Source organism: Maniola jurtina, chromosome 4, assembly GCF_905333055.1.
Source record: "Maniola jurtina chromosome 4, ilManJurt1.1, whole genome shotgun sequence".
Taxonomy (NCBI): Eukaryota; Metazoa; Arthropoda; class Insecta; order Lepidoptera; family Nymphalidae; genus Maniola; species Maniola jurtina.
This window is the reverse complement of record NC_060032.1, coordinates 8,688,174-8,715,278: the sequence shown is the minus strand read 5'-3', so window position 1 is coordinate 8,715,278 and position 27,105 is coordinate 8,688,174. Positions and strand designations below refer to the sequence as shown.

Below are 27,105 nucleotides of genomic sequence, written 5' to 3'. Positions count from 1 at the left end.
GACCTGGATAAGTGATGTAAGGCTACTTTTTATCCCGGAGGTTAAATCCACGCGAACATTCGCGGACATCAGCTAGTAAGTAATATGAAGAAAGTGCTTTTTAGGCTGTAATATCTAGCTAAGTACCTACTAACTGAAATATAAAATATTAAAATATCAAGTTTATCATGCATAGAACTATGAGATTAGGTGATGTGGAAAGCTCTCGGCCCGGGCTCATTTTCCGCCTAAGTATATACTGATTTACGGGTTCCAAATAACCTGAAAGCCAAATTAAAAATTCAAAAATAGTTTATAGAAGAGTTAAAAATAATTTTGCCCTGACTATTTTATTTTGCCGCCACATTTTCGAAATTGTTAGGTAAATATTTACCTAGATTTAGAAGTTTAAGTACAAATATCTACTTATAGTGTAATAAGTATAATTAGTAGGTATTTTAAAATGTTCGTCTGCAGCTCGGGTATAGTGATGTGATGATAATTTCGATCTAAGTACTTAAGTGCAGCTAATCCTTTCTTTTCGAAATTACTGCAAACACCTCAGCTTTGCTTAAAACTAACGTAATGTATGTTAAGGTTAATAAAACAGTTTCATTTGAGAAGTCCTCTTTGTCACCGACACGGCAGGTTTGTCCGCGAACGTGTATACCAGTTTACCAACACTCGCATAAAAGAGGATAGCGGCTGGCCCTCTTTCAGTCTGCCTCAGCATCTCGCCGCTGCAGAACGCTACGTTACGTGATTAAATAACGAATAAATACGTTTTGACATAATTTCCTTTCGATATTAACTTCGAAGTATCCAGTGAGTAAGACATCTAAAGCCAAAGAAGAGGAAAGCCGGTCGCCTAAACAAAATTTGTGGAAATTATTAACAGTAGGTATCTGAATTATAAATAAGGACGCCTGGCAGACGGTGAGTCCAGTTTTGTTTTATAAAAATGCATAAATATTTATTAGTTGCGTCCTGTGTGACTTGAATTATAAGATCACAAATCACTGTCGCATTTAAGGTAACTCCATTCCCTTCCAATGCACTGAGGATTTCATAGAAAACTTCGAAGAAAATGAAGCAGTAACGAATGTTTACCTACACACTGCACAGTGATTGTGACTAAGGATTTAATCGTACGTTATCTGATGATTAATTTTTGCTGGAATAGTAGTATTTACTGTAAAATTGCCTTTTAGAATTATCTATGTTTACAATCCACTCATTGTAGTATGTACTGTGTTAGGTACTGGAGAATTAACAGAGCGTTTATTTTTCCACCCGGTTTTGATTAGTAGCTAGTAGGTACGTATAGACGTACGCTTTCTAATTTACTATGACGAATGCTGAATACTGTCGTCAGTTGTTACAACATATAAGTAAACCCATGTCGAACACAAAGGTTGATTCTGGTATGTAAGGAAATTTTAAAGTTGAAAGAAAATAGAATTTTGTTACTTCTGATGGTTTTCCGTGTAAAACTTAACCGGTTGTGGAGGTCAGCTGATTACGTACCTACTTCTTTTGTTGTCCTGAGTGTTTTGATGGCTGACGAATCGTGGAAGGACATTAAATTATGAAATTCTGATTATGTTGCTTGTTAAATTCGTCTAAAATCTAATTAATGGTACCTACCTTCCTTGACGAAACACAATTTAGCGAAGACCTAACAAGATTCTGCTATATAAATGTATCTCAACCTCGATTTGAATTGCAGATAATTACATAAAATAGAAAAGACATGAAACTAATAAAGCATTAGGTATTATCGATATAGAGTCCAAAACAGTTATTTTTAAAATTTTTGTTTTTCTGTTTGTGCGCGCATCACGCTATATTATGTATTTCTTACTAACACTATTAAACGTATTTAAATGCATCTCTGCACCTACTTACAGATAATACTCTGGGTTAACATAATACTCGTAGTTGTAATCCCAAAAAAATCCATTGTTTTTCTCACAGGATAGGAAAAGAAAGCGGTATTACCTACTATGTAACTCCGTCAAATCTGAACCATTTGGAAAATTCATTTTTACCCTTACAAAGATTTTACTATCCTATCAGGTTGAACCCATATTATCAATTGATACTTAGTAAATATCTGAATAGTTTCGGAGACGGAGGTCGAAATTTCCCAATAGTACGTCGAATACCTATCTCAATCAGTGTGATAGCTTTAATAGCGTAAAAAAATCGACTTTTCCATACATCTATTGTTTTCTCTATCTTAATTCTTAACTTTAACGAGCACCATTAAAACACCATTAAGTAGTTGTACCTGGTAGTTATAAACCCGCAAATTTTATGTAGATAGTAAAATCACACATGCCCACAGAAATCATGTATTATTATGGTCAATTTCAAGATAACGCAGTTGTGATAATAGTAATAATTGCTTGCACAATAATATAAAATAGGTGACAATTTTTTAAATGACTATGCATACAATACAACGCGACGCAAGTAAATAGATATACAGGGCCGGCCGAGCAGTTTTGCCGGCAAGTGGCTAGATTCCATTTTTACATCTACTTACGTATAATATTATATTATTAGGTATGTGCTTTCTATTATTTTCATAAATAAGATCTCCAAATTTTTTTTTCTACTACTAAAAGCGTGAATACTATTTTACCAAAAAACGCGAGCGAAGTGCGCGCGATTTTTTAAAATTAAATAAACAGAAAGGCCTCTCGAAAAATACCTACTATTTGAGATATTATGGAAAAATGCGTAATAATTATTATTTATTTTTATGTAGGCACTTAAGTATATCATGTACCTATCTATTTTGTACACGTGCGTAAGAGCAAGTGATATATGATAATAATATGATATTTATTTTTAACCCCCGACCCAAAAAGAGGTGTGTTATAAGTTTGACGTGTGTATCTGTGTATCTGTCTGTGACATCGTAGCTCCTAAACTAACGAACCTTGTTACCAGTAGGTAACTATGCCAAGTTAGGTAGGTACTTTAAAATCCGTTCAGTAGTTTCAGAGTGATTAAGCGTATACAGACAAACAGACAGAAATTTAAAAAAATATTGATTGATTTGGGGTCTATACCTAAGATCGATAGTAATGTTTCCTCGAATTAAATTTTTCGAAATATATTTAATGTAAGTATACAGAAATCGTTCAGTTACATTTTAATTAAAAAGTAATAAATTATCTTCGACTAAATGCAGAGAAAAATGTGCACCTACCTAAAGTTTGTGTAACGTAATCCTCAGAACGCAACCTACCTATTATGATTCCGTTAGCGTATCGCTTCATTCCAACTCTTATGCAAGTGTTAGAAAAAGAATACCCACTCGGCCTCGTTATTGGAACCTGAACAAACATCGTACCCGGAGCTAACTAAAACGGCTTATATTCATTACTAGATGGTGCCCGCAACTTTGTTCACGTGGTCTACATAAATTTCAAACCCCTATTTTACTCCCTTAGGGGTTGAATTTTCAGAAATCATTTTTAGCAGTTGCCCAAGTCTTAATAGCTATCTGCGTGCCAGACAGCCCGATTCGTTCAAAAGTGAGCTGTGCTTTGATTGATCAGTCAGTTAGTCAGTCACTTTTTATTTTTATAATTATTTAGCCAACAGCTATATTTTCTATCACAATAATCAATTTTGTTTGTAGTAAAACCTTCTGAATAGATATTAAGATTAGTAAGTGTCTAACTATAAGATTTTCCTCTTCCGGTCTTTACTTAGAGAACTTTCCTTAAAGCAAAGTCCTCTATTTTTACCTAACTACCTATTTTATAGAACGCTTTGCATGGAAAGGGCATAATGTTGGAGTAGAATGTAGATAATATAGATACCTGTCATATAAAAACAATGCATTTCTCAAATAAATATTATAAGTATTGTTTGCGTGCTAAGTAGTCCATTTTCTTTTGTAATAAAACTGTTTGGTTTACTATTAAGATATTGTGCCAATTACCAAATATTATATACATGTATATATTCATATAATATAATTGGTGCCGAATCGTATAACGGTAGGTACTGTCATAAAATATTTATTATTATTTTTGAGAGTTTTACCGCAATAAATTACGTATCGTCATTGTGGTGCGCAGTTTGATAAGTGGGTATTCGTATTCCCACAAATAATAATATTAATGTAGGTATACCAAATATAATAATCAATTTATCGGAGTAATTAGCAAACAACTGGCAGAGCTATTATGTATGACTTAGCTTGAAAAATTTTCGCTTCATGCTAAAATCGTTGATGTCTTTTGTACGTAATTGGGGTTTTCCAAATCTTACTGCAACCAATGGTACCGATAAAATGAAATAACGTGAATTATTGATTTTCAATAGGAAAACACACCCGAACCATGATGTAAAAGTGTCCAACTTGCCTCGTAGAAGATGTTTAAAACAAGGAACTGTATGCAAAGCGCATGTGTAGGAGTCGCACTCCTGAAATCGCGGTCTATCTTCACCACGCTACTAATAAGTTGTGTTTAAGTCTAACCACAATCATGGTTGTAGTTAGCTACTCCAGTTTGCTCTATCACACGTAGTTACATAGGCTTATTTATTTTCTTACTAGGGAATGCCTTTTTTTTTTCGACGGAGGGAGGGTATGTGGGACTCGCCGGCCGAGAGGCGACCGGAATACCCACTAAACCCCAGCGGCGCTACTGCGCGTCGCCTGGCGACTGGGTCACGGGAACGGCCGAAGCAAACAACCGCAACCCAGCCAGCGACGTCTGCCGAGGCAGACCCTCCACTGGGGACCTGCTCGGTCCCCACCACCGCACCTCCGGGACGCACCAACGAAGTGCGTCCCCCGACCCTGGGACGCGCACGTCGCCCGTGTCCCGTCCTACGCTTCGTCCACTGTGCCCTCTGCTAGTCAGAGGGACTCGCGGAGAAACCTCCCCCCCTGGCAGGTCATTAGCCATAGCCAACAATATCTCCGAAGGGAAATTATTAGCCATGTTACCGGGGCGCACCGGCCCGAACACTGCTCTTCCCCTCGGACGCATCCAAAAGGGACCAGCAGCATCCAGGCACACTGGGAGGTTACCTGGCTGGCGCCCCTACTAGGGAATGCCTGGGACTTCGCTCTTTTTTTAAAGATTTTTAAAAATCCCGTGGGAACTTTTTGATTTTCCGGGATAAAAAGTAGCCTATAATGTGTCTTTTCCCGGGATGCAAGCTATCCTTGTACGTCGTATCCGTTAAAAAACGGAGGGGTCGTAAAAAGCAAGCAGACATACAGCCACACTTTCGCATTTATAATATTAAGATTTTAAGAGGTTCTCACTAACATAAGACAAAATTGAGATACTTAACCTTTTTTTTTAAATAATTTATAATTCGTATTGACACGCTTTTAGCGGTCGGATTGTGTAACAAACGTGACGTGTTCAACTTTCTCCGGCCAATCTGCACCGCTAAGGGAAATCCGTGCATTATGTAGCTATTGTCCAACAATCAATTGTCCAAGGATGGCTGGGTTTCCCTCTCGCGTCATTTGGGCATTAAAGAGGTATTTTATGAGGTTAAAAATCTTTCGTGCCAATTTTGATGAGTTACTTCCGATACCAATTTTATTATCACTGTAAAATCCTCGCCATTGTTCATTTTATGTACAACACTATGAAGTAGTGTGAAATTTCAGTATATTATTGATATAGTAGGATGATACTTGCGACATCATCCGCGTGGATTTAGGTTTTAAAAATCCTGTGGAATGCGGCATAAACGCACCTTTGTCCGTCCGTACGTCCTATTTTGACGAGGATCAGAAATAACTTTTATCCCGGCAAGCTATTTATGATCTTCGTCAAAATCGGTTAAGGAGATTGGCGATAAAAGGGTAACAGACAGACACACACTTTCGCATTTATAATATTGATATCGATGTAACGATGAACTTGAATATTATAATGCTGTGGATGTAAGCATCTAAATACTAAATAACCTTTTATATACATACATAGGTATGTAGGTATATAGAAGTACATGTACCTACCTATCTTTTCACGTTAAGAATTTCATATTTTATTATTTGCTGACGTATGAGTAGGACCTATATTACTTTGCATGCGAAGGTAACAGTATGCGCAGAAACATCTTGACCCACTGACACACTGATTGAAGCAGGTTAGGTAGTTCAATAACTTGTATGTAAAACCCAACTGAAAAAAAAAGTGCGGTTGGTCCGCTACGCGACTGCAACTTCTACAAGGCGGACGTCACATCGCGTCGTTCACGTAAAAAAAACGCGCTTACACTTGTACGATTGTTAATACAAGAGCCTATGAAGAGTATATGAAGTTCATATACATGAATCTCTTGTATTAAAAAAATTATGAAGCCCGAAACCTGCAAAGCGGCAACTACTTTGGTACTTATACGCGGGCAGCATAGAAACCCTCTTGCTATAGTTGATTCGCTAACTCAGTGTCTAACACTATGATAACCACTGAACTTGGTTGGTTATACATGGCTGCTTCACTGGGTGGTATCAAAATGTTTTTTCGTAGAAAACCTTCAATGGATTAAAAAATGAGTTCGACAGCTATCATTCAGTGTTAGACACTGAGTTAGTTAATCACGTCGCAGTACAAGTCTTCGTATTTCTGTCTTAGTACATTTTTCAAAGAGACTTAATTAGGTCTGTTTTTCATTTCATCATCATCATCATCATCACATCACATCGCCGGCTCACTACTGAACATGTGTCTCTTCTCAGAATGGGAAAGTTTTGGCCACAGTCCACCAGGCTGGGGATTAGTGGGTAGATATATTTTTACACCCCAAAAATCGACAAGGCAAATCCAACTTTTTACCCAGTTTAAAATGCAGCTATTAATTTTGATTTTTTTTCGTTTTTTTTTTATTCATCATAGGCAAGCGCTTGACCACAATGATATGGCCTAATTGTGGGATGCGTTTAGGTACCTAGAAGATGCCTATTCACTCTTTTTGACCCCCGGTCCAAAAAGAGGGGTGTTATAAGTTTGACGTGTGTATCTGTGTATCCGTCTGTGGCATCATAGCTCTTAAACTAATGAACCGATTTTAATTTAGTTTTTTTTCGTGACTTGATCGAGTGTTCTTAGCTATAATCCAAGAAAATCGGTTCAGCCGTTTGAATGTTATCAGCTCTTTCCTAGTTACCGTAACCTTCACTTGTCGGGGGTTATAAATTTTTATTTTCATTTTTATAAATTTTTAAATTTAAAGTCAGCGGCGCAGCGGCGTACCTTTTTAAAACTTTTCGTACCTTTTCAGGGTCTCGTTCGTAGGATACGCCATATATCTGTAACGTTGCGCGTTGGACACATTCCGGTCGCGCTGCGCTGCTTTCGCGCGTTTTTTGTTTCACGATATGTACACAAGACATTTAGGATTTCCCATATTATTACGCTCAGGGTTATCGCGACTGCATTCTGTTGAACCAAACAATCGTGACGAATCTTGCCTGTTATTGTAACCAAAGGTTATGTATGACGTAGGGCATTGTATTTTAAAATTATTAGAATTGCAATTGTTCAAGTCAAATTAACATTTACCTCAACTTGTGGTAAGTAATGCGAGTGAATAAGCATTCTTTAGTTGCATATTATATGGCTCTATTTAAATTTTACTGCCAATCTTCAGGCTAAATCTAGTACTAGGTACCTATACCTAGTACTAGATTTACCTAGGTAGGTAGGTACCGATTTTTGTGCAGTAGATTTTTCATAATTGTATGGGGTTTGAGCCTGAGTTCGAGCAATTTGAAGGTTTGAACGTATTATCTCTATTTTAATCGATGGCTAGGTTTTCATGTGATGGTAGAGACGAGCTAATATAACTCTATACTTTTATAATATACGATACAAAAGTGCGTCTGTCTGTCTGTCTGTTAGCTATTCACGGCCGATTCATTTTAACCGATTTTGAAGAAATTTGGTACAGAGTAACTTGTATCCCGGGCAAGGACATAGGTACTAAGTACTACTACTACCTTTTGTCCCCGAATATCAAAGTGATCCCGCAGAATTTTTAAAAATCTACACCGAAGTCGTGGGCACTATCTGAATAGATAGTGCCCACGGTAAGCTTGCCTTTCGGAGACGAATATTAGATACTTTATATTCCAGAATATCAAAGATTTTTAAAAACTGTAATTTACGCGGATAAAGTTGCGGGCATCATCTGGTACTGAATAAGAATTTATGATTAACATAGTTATCTCATAAGCGATAAGAGAATAAGTATCTAACTGTAGCTTGTCGTCCTCAGAAAGTAGGTAATGCCCCCTCTTGCATTGCCGCCGACTCCACTAGAAAGCGTCGCGCGTCGCGACGCGGTGACATGCAAGCAAAGATGAACTCAGTTGTCTGATAAACACACTCCAACACACCAGTGATTCATATTACTAATTTGGTAATTGAAGTATATTAGATTTCGTTCGCGACGCCATCCGCCTGAATTTAAGACTTAAGTTTGTTTAAATCCCGTAAGAGTCTTTTATTTTTTTGGCATAAAACCTTGCCATGGCTAAACCGCTATGGGGAGTCAAGACATCTTCAAACACAAGCTCTCAGTGCACCAGGACCTGATGTCAATTAAAAATTTACTTAATCCAATTCGTACGTGCGATGGACATACATATTATGATGTTGACATTTTGTATGATGTGTTTTTTATACAACAGGGTTATTACTACCTATCCAATCCATCAGCCTGTATGCGTCCACTGCTGGACATAGGCCTTTCTAAGAGCGCGCCATCAAACATACTACCCATATTACTAAATAAGCATAAATCCGAAAGTGTTTGTTTGTTGGTTTTTTACTTTATTGGTTTGTTGGTTTGTCCTTCAATCTTTTTTTATCAAAAAATTTCTTTTGTTTCAGAAGCAAGATGCTGAAACTAGGCGTAATACTATTACTTACAGTATCAACAAACGTAAACAGTCAATGTTTTTCCAAAGATGATGCCTCGAAGAAGCTTAATCCCGAAGCCCGCACCAATTTGTACAGAAACCAATTGGAGTTCACGTTGAATCTCTTCAATACTATAAACGAAGCAGTTCCAGACGATAATATATTCTTCTCCCCGTTCTCTGTATATCATGCTTTACTTCTCGGGTATTTCGCCGCTGGTGGAGAAACAGAACAAGCCTTGAAGCAATCATTACGTATTTCGGATGCACAGGTAATTTTAAAGTTAAATCTTGTAAGTAATTACGAGTACGTACCTTTTTTTCTTTATAATCGTGATTCGTGAAATAGTGTGTTCATGAACTACTGAAAAGTATTATGGCCGATTCACACCAATTGCGTATGAAGCACGTAATCGTGCCACGTGCGTAGTGACGCACGTGAACCCGTGGACGTAACGGCACGCATTACGTCTACGTGAACGTTTACGCCACGCAGGTGGTATGCCATGTTTCGTACAGTTCCATACATTACAACGCAATGGTACGCGCTACGTCTACATTTACGCAACGCTTACGCAGCCTGTGTGAACGAGCTCTTACTGTCAAAATCCTAAGATTTAGTTGCCAGCCCATCAACAAAGGCTTAAGCAGATTCGGCCACTGCAGCCGCCTTCTGGCATGTGCTGCGTCAATACGTAGGTCGAACCCCACACCAGCGCACGCCCCATCGACCATGGCATCGACGATGGGGCTCACTATAGTCAAGCACAAACAATCCGTTGACATTAATTTATTTTATGATCCATTAGTTTATCATCCGTATCCTAAATTAGTATAAAAAAACAATCTTCGTTGCCAACCATATCGGTAAATTGTAACCTACGTAAAACCCACGCATGTTTGCTTCCAGGACAAGGTGAACATGCTGATGGCATACAAAGTGGACAAGCGGTCGCGTGCTGCGAACAACAACAGTGACAGCTATGAGTTCACGAACGCCAACAAGATGTTCGTGGACTCGGAGCTGCACGTGCGACAGTGCCTGCTCGACATGCTCTCCGGTGAAGTGGATACACTGGTAAATGTTTACTTACTAAGGGGCATGAGACGGGCCTGCCCGCGAAATTCTTTGGTTTTTCGCAATTTGTAAACTAATACGTAGGCTTATGGTATTTTAATTGCGACAATGGCAGTATCATCCTCACAGGTTTATGTAAAAATCTTTACTTGAAAGGATCCAGTTTAAGAAATTAATTCTAGTATCGACTAATTTGTGAGAATAGTCGATACTAGAATTAATCTAAAGATCTTTTGGTTAGCAATAAAAAATAAACAGTAACTATCTTGACCACGTGTGAGGCTACATTTAACATTGTTGATTGAGTTTCCTCAATTATTCATTTCAGAATTTCCACCAAAACCCCCAGGAGTCACGTCAGCAGATCAACAACTGGGTGGCCGAGGTCACGAAGAATAATATTAAGGACCTGATCCCCGCAGACGGCATCTCGGAGTCTACAAAATTAGTACTAGCCAACGCCGCCTACTTCAAAGGCGTATGGGCTTCAAAGTTCCCTGTAGAGAGGACCAAGAAACAAGTATTTTTCGTATCTGAAACTCGCCAGACCCTCGTTCCTTTCATGAGGCAAAAGGGGACATTCCATTACAGTAAGTACCTACTTGCATTATTTATCCTAGTACGTACTTAGGTAAATGAAAAAGTTGCATCTGAACAATAATACTGTGGTAACATTACAATTTTCCCTCACCTATTTCGTATGCGTATCTTTACACAGAGATTTTAAATTTTTGAAGTAGGCACTAGGCATCATATTATGTTACCGATTTTTTTAGTTAGTTTTTTTCATAGTAAATAAAGTCTTATAAAAATTGTTGGCGCACCCTGATATAATACTTTAGTGCTGCAATTTTTTTCGGCTATAGGCAGAACATATTAATAGTTTGGATTTGTTAAAAAACAGTTTGTGGAAGATGGCTTATTGAAATTGAAAGACTAACTAAGTTCATATTTATATTTGGTCTTTCAATTACTTCAACATGTAAATTGTAAAATAAATATAACTTTTTCCTTTCTTGAGTTTCCGAGAACCGAATTTGATGAGTCTCCTGCTAAATACCTACTTATTCAAATTTTTGTTTACAGTGGTGAGTGATGACCTAGGAGCACAGATCCTCGAGTTGCCATACAAGGGCAATGACATCAGCATGTACATCCTGCTCCCACCATACTCGATGAAAGAAGGTATTTTGTTATTGTTAGCTAAATAACTTATTAGTTACTATCTCATGCCCATGCCTACGTCCGTGTGGATTTAGGTTTTTAAATTTCCGTGCGAAGCCTTTAATGTTTAGGAATAAAAGGTAGCCTAGTTCACTCTTCAGGTCTTTAAAGATATCCATGCAAAAAACCACGTCGATCCGTTGCTCCATTGCGGCGTGATTGAAAGACAAACCAACAAACATACACTTTCGCATTTGCAATATGGGTAGTGATTGCCTACCTACCTAATATGATCATTAAAGAGTACATAGTGAGTACGGAACCCTTTGTGTGCGAGTCCAGCTTGCACTTGATCGGTTTTATTTAAATCCTAGATCTGACAAGAAAGCACATTGTTCAAGATTTTAGGCCAAGAGCTGCATATCACTGAACATTACAAAGAAAATAATAATTAATCATTTACTGACCTCTATTTCTACTTGCGCTTGCTTAAAATGTATGACCGCAATTAATTTTAACCGGACGTGAGAAATATTGAAGTATCTATATTTATCATCTTACAAAACTTATGCGGAGTGACTACTCAAACTATATACTCTACCTACTGATCGATTTATCAACGCTGAGTAAGAAGTGTTCGGAGATACAAGCAATCTTGATTTACGCCTATTATTATCAAAGTTCATGCTTCTGTGCTCAATCTTGTGTCCAACCCATTAATTAAAGTTGCAGCCACTTATCGTATAGTTTTTTCTACATGAAAGCCTGGTTATTTAGGATGATTCGGGCGAGATGTGATCAGATCAAAATCTATACCTATACTTTACTAGAAAAAGATGTGATGGTAGAGACGGAAAAGCTAGCCTGAAACATTTTCTGCTCTTCATACAGAGAGTGATCTTAGTCCGTTTCATTTATTAATTACCTTACAAGACGAGAATATCAACTACCCCCATTTACCGCTTTTATCAATTACTAACGGTTGAAATTAATAAAATCACTCTTATCTGTATCTGTAAACTGTCGATATGTTACTTAACAACGTTGTTATTTGTCAAAGTTGTAGTATGGTATTTTTGACTATTAATAACATTTTCGATAACACCGGAATTCATAATCATAATAGAGGCTTTTTTTAGAGGAAGATTCGGACGACATGACGTGTCACACACAACCTTATGAATGGTCTCAGCCACATGAATTGCGTAAAAGTTGAATATGACACATGTCGTTTGAATCGTCCTCTAAAGAAGCCTCTATTTTGACTTTGAATTCCAGTGTAAGGAACATATCAACAGATTACGGATAGATTATTAATTTCAGCCGTAAAAAGGGAGATGTACGGCGGAACTTTAAAATAAATGCCTATTTATTCAGAAGATTTTGATTTTAAAGATACTATACAATTCCTACAGGAGTGTCAAACATCATCAAGAATTTAACTCCAGAGCGTTTGGCCGCCGTTGTCGAGGAAGGATACATGGGTCGTGAAGTGGTCGTCGAAATACCTAAGTTCACCATCGAGAGAGGATTGCCTCTTAGGCCGGTAAGCATATCGACTATTAAATACCTACATAACAATATAAGCATGAATTCTAAATCTAACCGAATTCTCACTGAATCGCCGTTTTCACAACCCATCTCCAAGTGCTTCAAAAAACCGGCCGTTAATATTTTAATGTTATTCATAGATTACATTTTCTCGTGAACTTGTACTTATAAGCTATGAGTCACAGGCAAAACTAGTGAATATAAAAAGAAACAAATAAATGAATAAATCTTTTATTCCAACAACAAGGTTCACATAAATAAGTAATTTGACCTAGTGAAAACTCTGTTAACGGAGTAGTTACCGTTGTCTATTGTCACAGCTTGACTTTATTTTAATTCCGGTTCCGTTATGCTTAAAAAATACATAGGAGTTATTATCTGTTTCAGATTTTGGAAACTTTGGGCGTCGGTGATTTGTTCAGGCCAACGTCCAATTTCAGTACTTTGACGGACGATAGCGGTATCATATTCGATGATGCTATCCATAAAGCCAAGATACAGATTGACGAAGAAGGTAAGTTTGTATGATGTTAAAACTAGGTGATGCCCGCGACTTCGTTCCTGTGGATACAAGTTTTTAAAATCCCGTGGGAACGCACTGATTTTTCGGGATAAAAAGTAACTTATGTGTTAATCCAGGGTATAATCTCTCTCCATTCCAAATTTCAGCGAAATCCGTTCAGTAGTAAGAGTATCAAACATCCATCCATACATACAAACTTTCGCGTCTATAATAGGTATTAGTTAGGACTGTATGGTGCGGATTAGATTTTACGAACCATTCGCTTTATTCCAGTGTGCCTCTCATGCAAAACCCTTACTCTTTTTTTTCTCTCTCGTCTGGCTTTACAAAGATTAGCCAATGTCAAGTTTGTAGTTATTTACAAGTTAGGGAAACTATATAAAGTATGGACTTTGTCTGTGCCGGCGCTCGCCGACACACTCGCGGCATCCCTATATAGCGCTTCCCAATCAGTTCCACCACCAAAAACACCAGTAAAACACAAAACCTGGCCACTTTCATCAAAAAAAAGCACTCCAAAAAGGCAGAGCACGTGCGCCAGCAAACACCAACACAGACGAAGGCCATCCTTACTCTTAATATTAGGTATAAATGCGAAAGTGTGTTATCCCGGAAAATCAGATTTCCCACGGAATTCTTAAAAAAACTAAATCCACGCGGACAAAGTCGTGGGCATCATGTAGTATCAAAAATTGTAGGATTATAATAAAACACACGTAAGATATTTTCTAAGGAATACTAATAGTATCCTTACCTACATTTTGTCTGGGGACCAGCTTATTACCAACACATAAAACTATGAGAACATAAAAATAGTACCTATCTTTCGCACACATGCACTATAATATCTCCTGCGTAGTTGACTAGTGTCCGCTTGGTCAGGTGAACATTATTATATATTTTCATCATTATCATTATCAACCCTTCGCTGGCTCACCACTGACCACATGAAAAGGGATTGACCGTAGTTTACTGAGTTGGTCAAATGCGAATTGGCAGATTTCACACATATTTGAGAACATTATGGAGAAATCTCAGGCATACAGGATTCCTCACGATGTTTTCCTTTACGTTAAGCAAGGAATACTTATATCTTTGAATCGCATATATAACTCCGAAAAGTTAGAGGGACGTGCTCGTGACGGAACCCCCCGGAGGCTATCATCGCTTTTTAAATATACCTATACTTTACCTGAATGATTTCTTTCTAGGGACGGTGGCGGCAGCAGCGACAGCGATCTTTGGGTTCCGATCCTCTCGACCCGCGGAGCCCAGCGTCTTCATCGCCAATTTCCCCTTCGTCTACATCATATACGAGCGACCCACCAACTCCGTACTCTTTATGGGAGTATACAGGGATCCCAAGAAGTAATACAATAGGTGTAGGGAATGATGCTAAGAGAAACACCATAGAACAGGGAATAGAAGTCCCTGTACATACATAATAATAATCTTTTTTTTTTTTTTTTTTTTTTTTTATTGTTTCCCCATAAAAAATTACATCAAGAATTAGGTTAAGCCACTGATGCCTAAAATAAGTTTTACACTTGTGTTATAGGCATCAGGGCTCTCCCCTTACAGAATTGAAGATTATGTTATGGTGAAGTTTAATATATACCTACATATATACATACTAGATGACCTCTCTCGGAAATAGACTAATATAGTACCTATAGTGTATGTCTGCTATCTGTGTGTGTATGTGTGTATATGAGAGAGGGTGTGTAAGATACAATAGTGTGAAAAATTTCAAGGGTATTTAGATGAAATCTATAACTTCAGTTTGTATAAGTTATTTAAAAGTGGTAAGTAAATTTTCGGTGTCTTCATAAGATAATTTATGTAAGTATGAAATTAGTGTTTTTTTGCAATTAGTTCTATTTAGTGGGTAGATATGTGTCAATGCATTAACTTTATTATATATATGAGGCCCCTGGAAGCAGTAAAATTTTTCAATGAAAGCTGTTTTTAATTTATGTGGTATGCTTGCTACTTTATGTATTCTACGATTGTTTAGATAAGAAGCGTCATACGTTAGTTCACTATGCTGTTTCAATAATATACTCAATATGAACAACTTTCTTACTGAAAGAACTTCACAATCTTTATAAAGCAAAAATGTTGGGTACCGAAACGGGCGAAAAGTGGACACCTTTAAAATAGTGCGTTGACCAACTTCAGCTTTCATTAAGATTGTTTTAGACGCTCCTCCCCAAGACGATATACAGTATGTAATTACAGATTGGCACAAGGCTAAATATATAGATTTTAATATTTTAGGTTCAACTACATGCCTAAGATTTTTGAAAATGTAGATCATTTTATTCAGTCTACTCCTTAGTATATTGATATGTTGCTTAAAATTTAAGTGACAGTCTAGGGTCACACCCAAATATTTTATATGCTGAACTTTTTCCAATGTTGGACAACTGCAAGGGGAAATATTAGAATGAGAGCATGAGTGAGCTACTATATGGAGATTATCGGGGAAGTTAGCAGTTTGACGTATTGAAAAGGTGATATATTTGGTTTTATTAATGTTTAGGGACAGAATGTTATCATGAAGCCATTTAGTAACAGTGTCAAAACCCTCTTGCGCTGCCTCAAACACCTCCTTCCAAGAGTCCGCAGCAAAGACAAGTGCAGTGTCATCCGCATACGAAACAATTTGCCCCTGTCTCAGTTGCAAGCGAGTAAGGTAATCAATGTAGATAAGAAAAAGAGTAGGTCCCAATATGCTGCCTTGAGGCACCCCATGCGTAACCATCAGGTCAGTACTTGTGTAGGACTCCACTCTAACACATTGTACTCTATCTGCTAGGTAATCCTTAAATAGTTTCAGCTGAAGACCTCTGATACCGATGCATTCAAGCTTATCAAGTAAGACTGGGATGGATACGGTATCAAAGGCCTTAGCCAAGTCTAAAAAGATACATATGCATTTTTTACCCTGATCGAGACTGTTAGCTATATAGTTTGTTAAGGTATGTACTGCATCATCCGTTGATTTACCGTGTCTAAAGCCAAATTGATTTTGAGATAAGAGATTATTATTTTCTAAAAATTGCACCAATCTTGTATTTATTATTTTTTCCAAAATTTTAGATAATGATGGCAAAATAGAGATTGGTCGATAGTTGCTAATGTTATTTTTGTCCGCATTTTTAAAAATTGGTCGAACCTCAGACTTTTTTAGGGCTTTTGGAAAAATAAGGTGGATTCACACCTGCACACGCGCACGAACCATGCACACAACGCTAATCGAACGACTATAGACGCGTCACTGCCTCATACGCACGCGCATGTCGCGAACACAAAAGTGCTGTCTGTATTCACTCTCAAAAATTCACGAACATGACGTACACGTCGTGACATTTAAAACATGCATGCGAACCGCTAGCAACCCATTTTGAACACGTCAAAATTCTGTTCTCATAATGCGCCAAGCGTGCGCGATTCTTGCGCGTGCGCAGGTATAGATCAGACTTTACTACTCGCGTTGGCTTCACGGGTGCATGTCACGCGGTATTTCCTCCAAGAATCTCTTGATGAAAACTTGTTGTTTAAATAGTATTGTATTTGTGGACAGGTAAGTCTTTGGCGGCATTTTTCTTCCTGGTAAATTCAACTAAAGCTTGACATATGTATTAAAGTACTTACTACTTGTGATATCAATAGTAAAACAGTAAAAGATTAAAACATAGCTTATTACTATTAAAGTAAAGTCTAAATAAATATATCCTGGATGGAATAAAAAAAGTAATTACTTATTAAAGGTTCATTGAAGTAAGGTTTATGTGGAAAATTCTTTTGGCCTTGCTTCGAAATCTATGACGTAGTCACGATGACTAAGGAATTTGCTTCCTATTTAGTTGTCTTTTTGCGGCTTACTTAATTGTCACATGAAATCTGTTGCCTTGGCGAGGTTTGGGTTCTGTTCCGCATAAGTACCTACGAGTAACTCTGGTTCGATCATGTTCGATAATTAAAAATGTTATTTCTTGTTTTCAATAAAGGTAGGTAATTATTTTTTGCATATTAAATATAATATTAAAAGTTGTTTCTTGAATTGAAGCTTCACATTTAAATAATTAAATTATGATCCAAAATATTTTGAAGATCTTAAAATTATTTAAAAAATGTAATTATTAATTATGTAAAAATTATTTACTAAAACTTAAAAGAAAATTGGACGTTTTCTTCAGCAGAGTTCCAATATTAGTCTAAACTTTGTAGAGCGCACGAGATCGCGTTATGTCGCTGATATTAACAGTCTGTCTCATTTTAACTTAAGCAAAGTTTGAGCAAAGTCAAAGTATGCTGTATAGATTTCAGCCTTAGGATTAAGTTAGAGTTAAGACGATGATTTTATAATTTATTTATTTTCTTAACATTTAAAGTAAGACGTTAGGTAGTATTTAGGTGCATTTCGTTTCTGTTAAGTTTTCTACAATATCACTGATTTACATAGAAATCGTTTTTGTTGATGTTTTTTCTCTTTATTGGAACACATGCAGCATTTTACTTTAACTACTAAAATAAACTATTATTATTTTGATAAGTTGTAATTTTGTATCTTGTACCTAATAAGAAATTAAATTAATTACTAACTGGTATCTTTCTTTTAATTATATTTCAATTATATTTCAACGTTTTTGTTATTTAATCATCTTTAGATTAAGTTATACTTAGTAAATAGCTAATGAGGTATAATTAGTTACTACATTCCTGAAATAATTTTAGGTAGAGGTTCACTCTAACTCTAACTTCAATGGAATTAAAAAAGCACAATAGACATACCTTCTTAGGTAACGTGTTCGACACGGCATCATTTCGGCATAAAATTTACGTACCTACTTACTCGTAAGTAAATAGATACTCGCAAATTGGTTAAAATTTAAAAATACCGTAAAATTCATATTTATGCAGAATAGGAAATATTAATGTTTATAACAAAGTTGGGTTACAACTGTAATAATTGGACAGGTGTGTGCGTGAAGAGATAGCAATATTTTTTTTATTTGTTATATAGAAGCAGGCGTTATTTTGCGGAAGTCCATGATATAGGACAAGGAACCAAAACCTTAATTTGCTAAAATCCGCTAAACCAAACAAATCTGTATGGTGCAATATGCAGCATGCGATATGCATCGCCCGCCCTCCCACTGATAAACATGCAGGAAAAGCCAGCCACTAAGCAAGCAATATGCACCACTACCACGCAGCACCACACAAATCCCAACACCACACGACGCACGTTTCGTCCCGATACTGGAGCATCCTCAGGAGATTATTTTTATATTTCCAAAGGAGGCGCATTTTTGTACATTTCGGCACCTCCTAATAATGGCACCCGCTCGCACCACTCCTGGACCAGCCCTGGGTGCGCTTTATCTTATGTTTTATCAGCATTACATTGATACTTGCCCCAAGTCTTGGCCAGAACCAATAAGAGAATCGGTCGACGCATCTATCTGCGATTTATTCCACGCGGCAGGCAACAGAGAAAAATGCAAGAGCAACATAGCATGTTAAAGGGGAGCCAAGATCCTTAAAGTTATGGGAGCTACGCCGAAAGAGGGAGTGTACTGACTACGTCAGTCAAGCCCTGGTAGCTGAGAGTAGTCCATGGAAAACTTTCAGCCAGTTTAATACTAAGCAATTATTGGGGGTATCAATAGTAGCTATGGAAAACTGGCTTGAGTATCAAGACGAGTAAAGCACTATGGACAAATAATGATTCGTCATAATATTCACATATCTAATGTTACAAAACATAAATTAGTGTCATTAAATTCTTAAAACGTCCATTAGCAGCATCACCGTAATAAGTGAAACGTAGTTATTAAAGCATTTATGGTAACTATTTATCACGGCTCAAAAAACATGTTCCTTGACCTTACTAATAACTTCTGATTATACACTGGAAAACCTCTGACGCTAAACAGACGACCAATCCGAATTTAGAAAGTTCGCGTGCTTCATAATAATCAAAACGTCTGTTTACATCTTTTTAACAAGCATTTGGACTAAAGGCCGAAGCAAACAAAATGCGTGACAGCAACGTGCAGCTGGTCGTCACACTGAACGCGCGCGTACGCGTGTACGATTGTTTGTAGTACAAGGAACTGTATTAAGCACGCCATACTGCAACGCGTGATGGCGCGCAAACTGCAAGAGTGCGGCTCCTAATGCGCTTTTTAGAGTTCCGTATCCAAAGGGTGCCAATGGGACCCTATTACAAAGACTCTGCTGTCTGTCCGTCCATCTGTCCGTCCGTTCATCTGTCTGTCAGTGGGCTGTATCTCGTGAACCATAATACGAGACATTAAAAAATGTTATTTCTTGTACAATAGTACGAAACTCTTCCTGTGCGAATCCGACTCGCACTTGACCGATTTTTTGTATTACAATCTACTATATTATATATATATTAAATATAATATACTACTAAAACAGGAATATATCACAGTGTTGTGTTGTGCCGTGACACGTCAGATTAAGCATGTCGGTTAGAGAAATAGATACGACACAAGGCGTCACGACATAATAATGTTGAACATAACGCCAGTCTCTCACTGCATCGAGCTGTCGACCGGTAAGCAGTTTGAGACACTCTTGAGGCAAGTAGGTACCTATATTATATACTCTAACAAGTTTAACTTATTTCTTAACTAGATGATGCCCGCGACTCCGTTCGCGTGCATTTAGGTCTTTAAAAATCCCGTGGGAACTTTTTGCTTTTCCGGGAGAAAAAGTTGGCGAAGTCAATTTCCGGGGAGTACGTGAAAACGTAGCAGACAAACAGACAGACAGGGACACTTTCGCATTTATAATATAAGAATGGATTAGTTTGGATGAATGGATTTTCGAATTATGGCCGATGTTACATGCCCCGAGTTACTATTGTCCCCGGTCTACTCTGCGTATGACCATATATTATACCTGACTGCGGCTTCGCTCGTAGACTCGTTCAGCGTAGAAACAGCTTTGAGCTTTAAAAGTTTCTTACAGAGGTTTGCGTGGCTCAATTCATTTGTCGCAGTACCTACACTTGCAATTTACATTTACTGTCTATAAATGAATGTCGCTTTCCGTTTCCGTTGGCTTTCTTGGCACTTGGATGATTTGTTTAGATTTCTATTCTACGAGTACCTATCTACTAAGTTATATGTCCTATAAAACAAACAAAAATACATTATTAAAATGAACATATGAAATATGTGCCCAAAAGTTTGACTTACCAATGGATAGAATACTTAGTTTAAAATTTAAAAAAGCCCCGACACAAAAACCTCTATAAGAAAACTAGAAAAGAGCTGATAACTTTCAACCGGCTGAACTGATTTTCTTCGATTATAACTAATCCACCTTTCAAACAAAAAAAACTAAATTAATATCAGTCTATTTCTTTAGGAGCTACGATGCTACAGACAGATACACAGATACACACGTCAAACTTATAACACCCCTCTTTTTGGGTCGGGGGTTAAAAAAGCGGTTCTCCTAGTTCAGGGTTCGAAGACACGCACCTCTATCTTTTCGGAGTTATGTGCAATTAAATGTCACTTGCAGTGAAGGAAAACATCAAAGAAACCAGCATACCTGAGTGTTCTCTATAAATGTTCTCAAAGGTGTGTGAAGTCTATAAATCCGCATTTGGTCAGGGTGGTTGACTATATCGAAACTCTTGTTGTTCTGAGAGGAGATTCTTGCTCAGGAGTGAGCTGACGATGGGTTGATGATGGTGATGATGATGATGAGATACTACGATAATATTGTTTATAATCACACCTAGGTATGAATAAAGAACTCATCGTATAGGTAATACTTTGGTACTTAGGTAGATACATCTTTAATGATGTCGTTACTCGTTACCGTAATCATAGGCAATGGTAAGTGGTATTCGTTAGCACCTTTAGGCAAGTTGATTAGCTTAATGTGCTGTGTTAGCGTCCGCAAAATAAGTTATTAGCAGAGCTAAGATGATTATCACAACATTCACGATCTGATCATCAGTAAGTGATCAATTATAGATTAGTTGCAACACACGTTATGTACAGGAAACAATATTACTGCGGGTATCCTGAGTGGGACAAGTTTTGCGTGTCGTGCGTAAAGATGCGACTTTGTAATAAATTATTATTTGTTGCTAGACGATGCTCGCGACTTCATCTGTCTGGATTTAAGTTACCCATTATCCCGTGGGAACTCTAAGATTTTTCGAGATAAAAAGTAGCTTATATCCGTTTTCACGATGCAAACCATCTCTGACAAATAAATGATTCCTGCTAACTCGTATTCTCGGATAGGTATAGGTTTTTGAAAATCCCAAAGGAGCATTTTAGTTTTCCGCGACCACAAGGAGACTATGTCCTGCCCCAGGATGCAAACTATCTCTGTACCAAATGTCAAAATCGGTTAAACAGATGGGCCGTGAAAAGCTAACAGATAGACGGATACGCTTTCGCATGGTACACATCAAATTATTAGATAATATTATTAAATCTTGGTCAGTTTATATTTTGTTTTTAATAACTAAACAAAAGTATAAAACCTGTTGTGAAACTTTTAAATCTAGTCATACAATAATTCGGACGAAAGTTAATTTACATTTTACGTAGCCATTTGAATACTTGTTAAAAGATAAATTCGTTTTATCTAAAGAGTGAACTGCGGATGAATATACCTAGATTTCCTACATTATTTCGAGAAAGTACCGCACGTTACAGCTATGTAGAAACTATTGATACACAATTACCATTATAATAATTATATCAATGGTTTCTACATTATATAGGTAATCTAGATAGGTGATAGACCAAAGTGTGATTCTTCTTGGACAGTGTCTTGGCACCTAGTGGGGCCCGCTTTCCCGCAACTCTGGACTTTATTAATAAGTAGTCTGAGTTTTGTTAATAGGTACCTATCTAGTAGGTATGTCTAGAGAGAAAATATTGTGTTTGTCAAGTTTTTCCTTTTCCAGTAGGTATACGCGGTTAATTTTTATTAGGTAAACTTTACCTACGATAAAGTTCATAAAAATGTAGGCAGGTACCTACCGTGCGATCTATTAATACTTTACATACAGTTTATAACCTAAAACCAGTTCATCGGCTCAATTAAATTTATTCATAATATTTATGAACAGCGTTTTCCTTTAGCTCAAAATAAAAAAAAATCGCTGATCAAGTTGGTTAAGAAATTATTGCAGGCCGAATAGTAAATTAATTCTAACTTAAAAAAGAAGTTAACTACTTAATCCATACTAATATTATAAATGCGAAAGTGTGTCTGTCTGTCTGTCTGTCTGCTACGTTTTCACAGCTCAACCACTGAACCGATTTTAATGAAATTTGGTACAGAGTTAGCTTACATCCCGGGGACGGACATAGGCTACTTTTTATCCCGGAAAATCAAAGAGTTCCCGCGGGATTCCTAAAGACTCATCCATTTAACCGATTTGTATGAAATTTGGTACCGAAGTATCTTGCGTCGCTGTAATCGAAATAGGCAACTTTTTATCCCGGAAGATCAAACAGTTCCCACGGGATCTATAAAAATCTAAATCCACGCGGACGAAGTCGCGGGCATCCTCTAGTATTTATCTAAGTTTCATTTACAATTTTTTAGGCAGCTGAACTTACTTTCTAAAAATAAATAATTAAAATACTTATACCTACTTAAAGTCTTAATATACAGACCAAAATCTTAAATTAGTAGGTACTATTACAGAACTTATATTTAGGTATCTACTTATAAATTAGTTTCATAGATAGGTACCTACATCTTGATTCATGGATATTAGGTAAATTAGTAGAGCCTTCGTTATGAAAATACTAGCTGATGCCCGCAGCTTCGCCCGCGTGGATTTAGGTTTTTAGAAATCTCGTGGGAACTTTTTGATTTTCCGGAATAAAAAGTAGCCTATATGCTAATCCAGGATATTATCTATCTTCATTCCAAATTTCAGCCAAATCCGTCCAGTAGTTTTTGCGTGAAGGAGTAACAAACATACACACACACACACACACATACAACTTTCGACTTTATAATATTAGTGTGATTCTTTTGGTTTTCCAAATTTCGTATTTTTACAGGTAGCAACACCATTATAGAGTGATGTCGGTATAAACTATAAACAATGAGTGGAAAGCGGTTACTTACGTAGGTAAATCCATCGGAAGCGTTGTCGATAGGATCGTTCTGGCCACAATGGAGCTAATTACGACGTGTGGCCGTCGAGGCCGGAACACCGCCGAAACAATGCCCGAGACCTGCTATCTGTTTTTATATGTGCCTTTTGTTCACTTGTCTTACTTTTATCACAATGGAATTAAGCGAATTATTTATATCATCCATGTACGAATTGGAATTTGTAGCCGTTACTCGCTTTATGGTTTTGTTGAGTTACCTATCAGCTATGCTGTGACACTGACACACAAAAAGATTTTACTAGGTACGTATACCTACCTTTTATCCAGTATTAGAAACAGCTGTAGAATCATATAACTTCATTATGCCATAGCTTAAAAAAAACAAAGGTCCATAATACGCAATTCAGTTACTAGTCTACAATACTTACGTTTTATTTGGATCGGGCCATTACGTAATTCTATCTTATTAGTAGGTAGGTAATTCTAAGTAATAGATAAATTAACGAGAAATAGGAAGTATAAAAATAAATGCTACACAAGTATGTAGCTACCTAGAGTCTAGACAATTACCTACGTATAGAAAATGTCGGGGAAAAACGTGTTTGATCAACGGTACCTATACTTATGTGTCTTATGGCGGAGGTCCGTCTGTAAATAACAGGGTTCCGGTTGGCTTAAATGTCAAGACTCAAGATAAGAACTCTCAACTATGTTGGATTTTTTGTTACTTTTGTTATACATTTGCAAGCTTTTTGACAAACGGATACCTTCGTAGACGTTATATAAAAATTTGTCCGTATCAAAGTGCTTAAAAAAATAACTTACCTATATTTTAATGTCATTAGAAAAGTACCATAATATATCTCATACATTTGGCTAAATAGCACCAGGTGTAATGAATTGAAATATTATATGAGCTACTATGGAGAGCACTCTAAAGATACAAACGTATTCTAAGACTTGAGACTATCAGATAATTCGGACTCATAAAAGATTCGAAATTAAAATTCTATAATATACTTACACCAGTGGTACGTAGTCAAAGATATTTTAGGTAATTAGTAGGTAACTATCTAACCAAGAGTAAGATGCACGATGTATTGGTGCCTAACGCAAATCACGTTAGGTACTAAAATCAATCACTCATAAGTTGTAAATAATATGAATGAAAATAAATATTTTTATACTAAGCAAAGGCTTTTAAATTTATTATTAAGTATGTGAAGTATGCCTTGTCGATACTGATTACTTTGCAATTTTGTACTTTCTTATTTAGTTTATTTATGCAAAAAGTTGCCTCCAAAGCTCATAGAATAAATCAAGGGTCATATACATTAAAAATACCATTTTAATAGGTAGGTATGTTGTATGCTGTCAGACATTATCATGGTACTTTTAAGGACACGATATCTAAGATGTCTAGAGAAATAAAAGATACATGTTATTTATATTATAAAAACATTTTATTAGCAAACTTAAATAGGAAAGTAAAAAATATAAGAAATTCAATACAAAACTGTAAATGTGTAATAATATTATGGTAGCTAAATAATTCATTCGTTACACAGAACTTACTGATACTGATATGAATGACAAAACTTAGTAAACAATTGGACAGGCTGATCATGTTATCTTTTGCATTTTTTATAGTTTTGCGTAGCTCTCTTTAAAATATCAACATTATGTTTACTTGTTATATATTATGACGGAATTTACTTTTATAATATTGAAATTATATTGTGATACTTACATAGGTATTGGGTACTCCTAAAAGTATTATATAAGTGATAATGCAAAAGACGTACACGACTGTTAAAATTGTGCATTTGGAAGACAGTTTCTGCAGTGTAAAATGTACGAGCCGTATCACATAAACTGTCGGTAGTTGAAGATGTTTAGCTATAGGTACCTAATAGTTTTCAAAACAGATACAGGACCGCTTCAACTGTCGTCAGTTGCAGTAAATTCATTGTACTGGCCCCGTATTACAAAAAAAATATGATTTATATGTGCACTATATCGTCACTGTTATTTTATTACAACTTACTGTCATTAAAATTACCAAATAATTTATGAATGCTGAAAGATGATATGCTCATAAAATGTCCGGAATGGCCAAAATTCACCTATAGTCGTTAATTAATTCTATTTAGAAAAAAATTTGAACAATCAAATTAGGCACTTTTGTTTATCTCGGTAGATTTTATTATTTCGTCTTTTGTATTTAATTTCCATCTTTCGTCCATTTTCTATATTCAGTATCTCACTTTACGTGAACTATTTATTCGTTTAACCGATTTTGACGAAATTTAGTACAGAGATAGCTTGTATCTAAGTGACGAAAATAGGCTAATATTTTATCCCGGAAAATGAAAGAGTTCCCTCGGGATTTTAAAAACCTAAATCCACGTGGATGAAGTCACGGGCATCATGCAGTCTGTTATATTTTAGGAAAAATGCTTAAAGCTCGCTTCTCTTTATTTTTTAGATCGTTATTAGTTTTGATTAGAATTATAATTTGATGCATTATAATTCATTTTAGTTCACCTCAGGTATTTTTTTGTAAGATCGGTAGGTATTAACCCTCTGGCAATTTTACCCAATATAGTAAGATGTCAACAATTGCATCAAATTATGGAATACAGTTTTGTAATACAGGGAGTTGGACATGGGCTGTTTCTAACATGCACGTTGTGCTCGTACAATTTACTGCATTACCTTGCGACTGAAATGTATCAATAGACATTAGCAAAAATCACAGCTCGGGTTAATCAAAATAAAATTACATTTTCATTTTTCCATTTTCGTCCTATTCGTAATTCTATAAATAAATAATAAAAGTATTGTACAGGACGGCTTTAGTTTAATGATAAGGTGGTCATTTATAAAATAAATTTTGCAATCCACATATTGAGCAAAATAAGAATTCCAAATAAATAAAATTATATTTACAAGTTGCAGGCCACTGTTCTGAGATACGACCCGAATATCATCAGACCTCCGCGACGTCCTCAAATCTAAATTTCTAACGCAATATTAAATTATACTTATATCAATTAATAATAGAAATCTTATAATAGAAATTATTAATAAAATCTAATAATCAACTCAGGAACAAATGCAATAATAATCGATCAAATTGAAAAAAACCTTTTCGAATAAGTACGTCCTCAAATAACCATCATATTTAATATATTACATGAATATATTAACAACCATTTATGCAATCGCACAATATTATATTAAGGTAGCCATAGTTTCTTATAACTAATTGGTAAATCTCTCAAAAGTTTCTTAATGCTTATTACAATATATCTATAAATTCGCTAACATTTCAAATACCACCTAATGAGATACAAAAGAATAAATTTACGTCACAAATTGGTTTCCCTCTTCAACCTGTTACATATATTTACAAATAATGAGTATTGTTAAAGGAATTTTCTAAAATTCATAAATCTATTTATACGCCGTACAGTAAAATCAACCTCTATCAAATCGATAAGGATCATTTCTTTCTCAATTTTAATTAAGTAGGTATATAGTATTTCTCGGTCCGAGTTATATTGGATTTACATTGAAAATAGATGCTGTTTCCAATGAATATTTCAAAGACTTTAAACAACCAGCCATTCAACGAACGAACTTAATAAACCTGCTTATTTTAAATTATAAATTATTATTAACCTTGAATATTTAAATAGGTAGCTACAATAAGAGTATGCATATT

At 36.2% G+C, this 27,105-nt stretch overlaps 2 protein-coding genes across 4 annotated transcripts in view; both read left to right on the top strand.

The window, feature by feature from the left end:
* The window catches only part of LOC123864470 (cytosolic non-specific dipeptidase), a 31,448-nt gene extending 20,449 nt beyond the window's left edge, over positions 1–10,999 (top strand). Inside the window, exon 10 of the transcript XR_006795790.1 lies at positions 10,955–10,999. The gene's annotated coding sequence lies outside the window, so the exon portion shown is untranslated. The remainder of the gene's footprint in view (positions 1–10,954) is intronic.
* LOC123864474 (serine protease inhibitor 88Ea-like) lies at positions 674–17,832 on the top strand. Of its 3 annotated transcripts, none has more exons than XM_045904942.1 (9): positions 674–915; positions 8,874–9,174; positions 9,813–9,980; positions 10,309–10,570; positions 11,067–11,165; positions 12,560–12,690; positions 13,083–13,209; positions 14,430–14,662; positions 16,428–17,832. In XM_045904942.1, the coding sequence occupies exons 2-8, from the start codon at positions 8,881–8,883 to the stop codon at positions 14,588–14,590; spliced, it is 1,242 nt and encodes a 413-aa protein (XP_045760898.1). In that variant the 5' UTR covers positions 674–915; positions 8,874–8,880; the 3' UTR covers positions 14,591–14,662; positions 16,428–17,832. The 3 variants fall into 3 exon arrangements, with proteins under 3 accessions (XP_045760898.1, XP_045760897.1, XP_045760899.1); XM_045904941.1 differs by lacking the exon at positions 674–915 and adding an exon at positions 5,454–5,509; XM_045904943.1 differs by lacking the exon at positions 674–915 and adding an exon at positions 8,379–8,400.
* Positions 17,833–27,105: the final 9,273 nt, after the last annotated feature.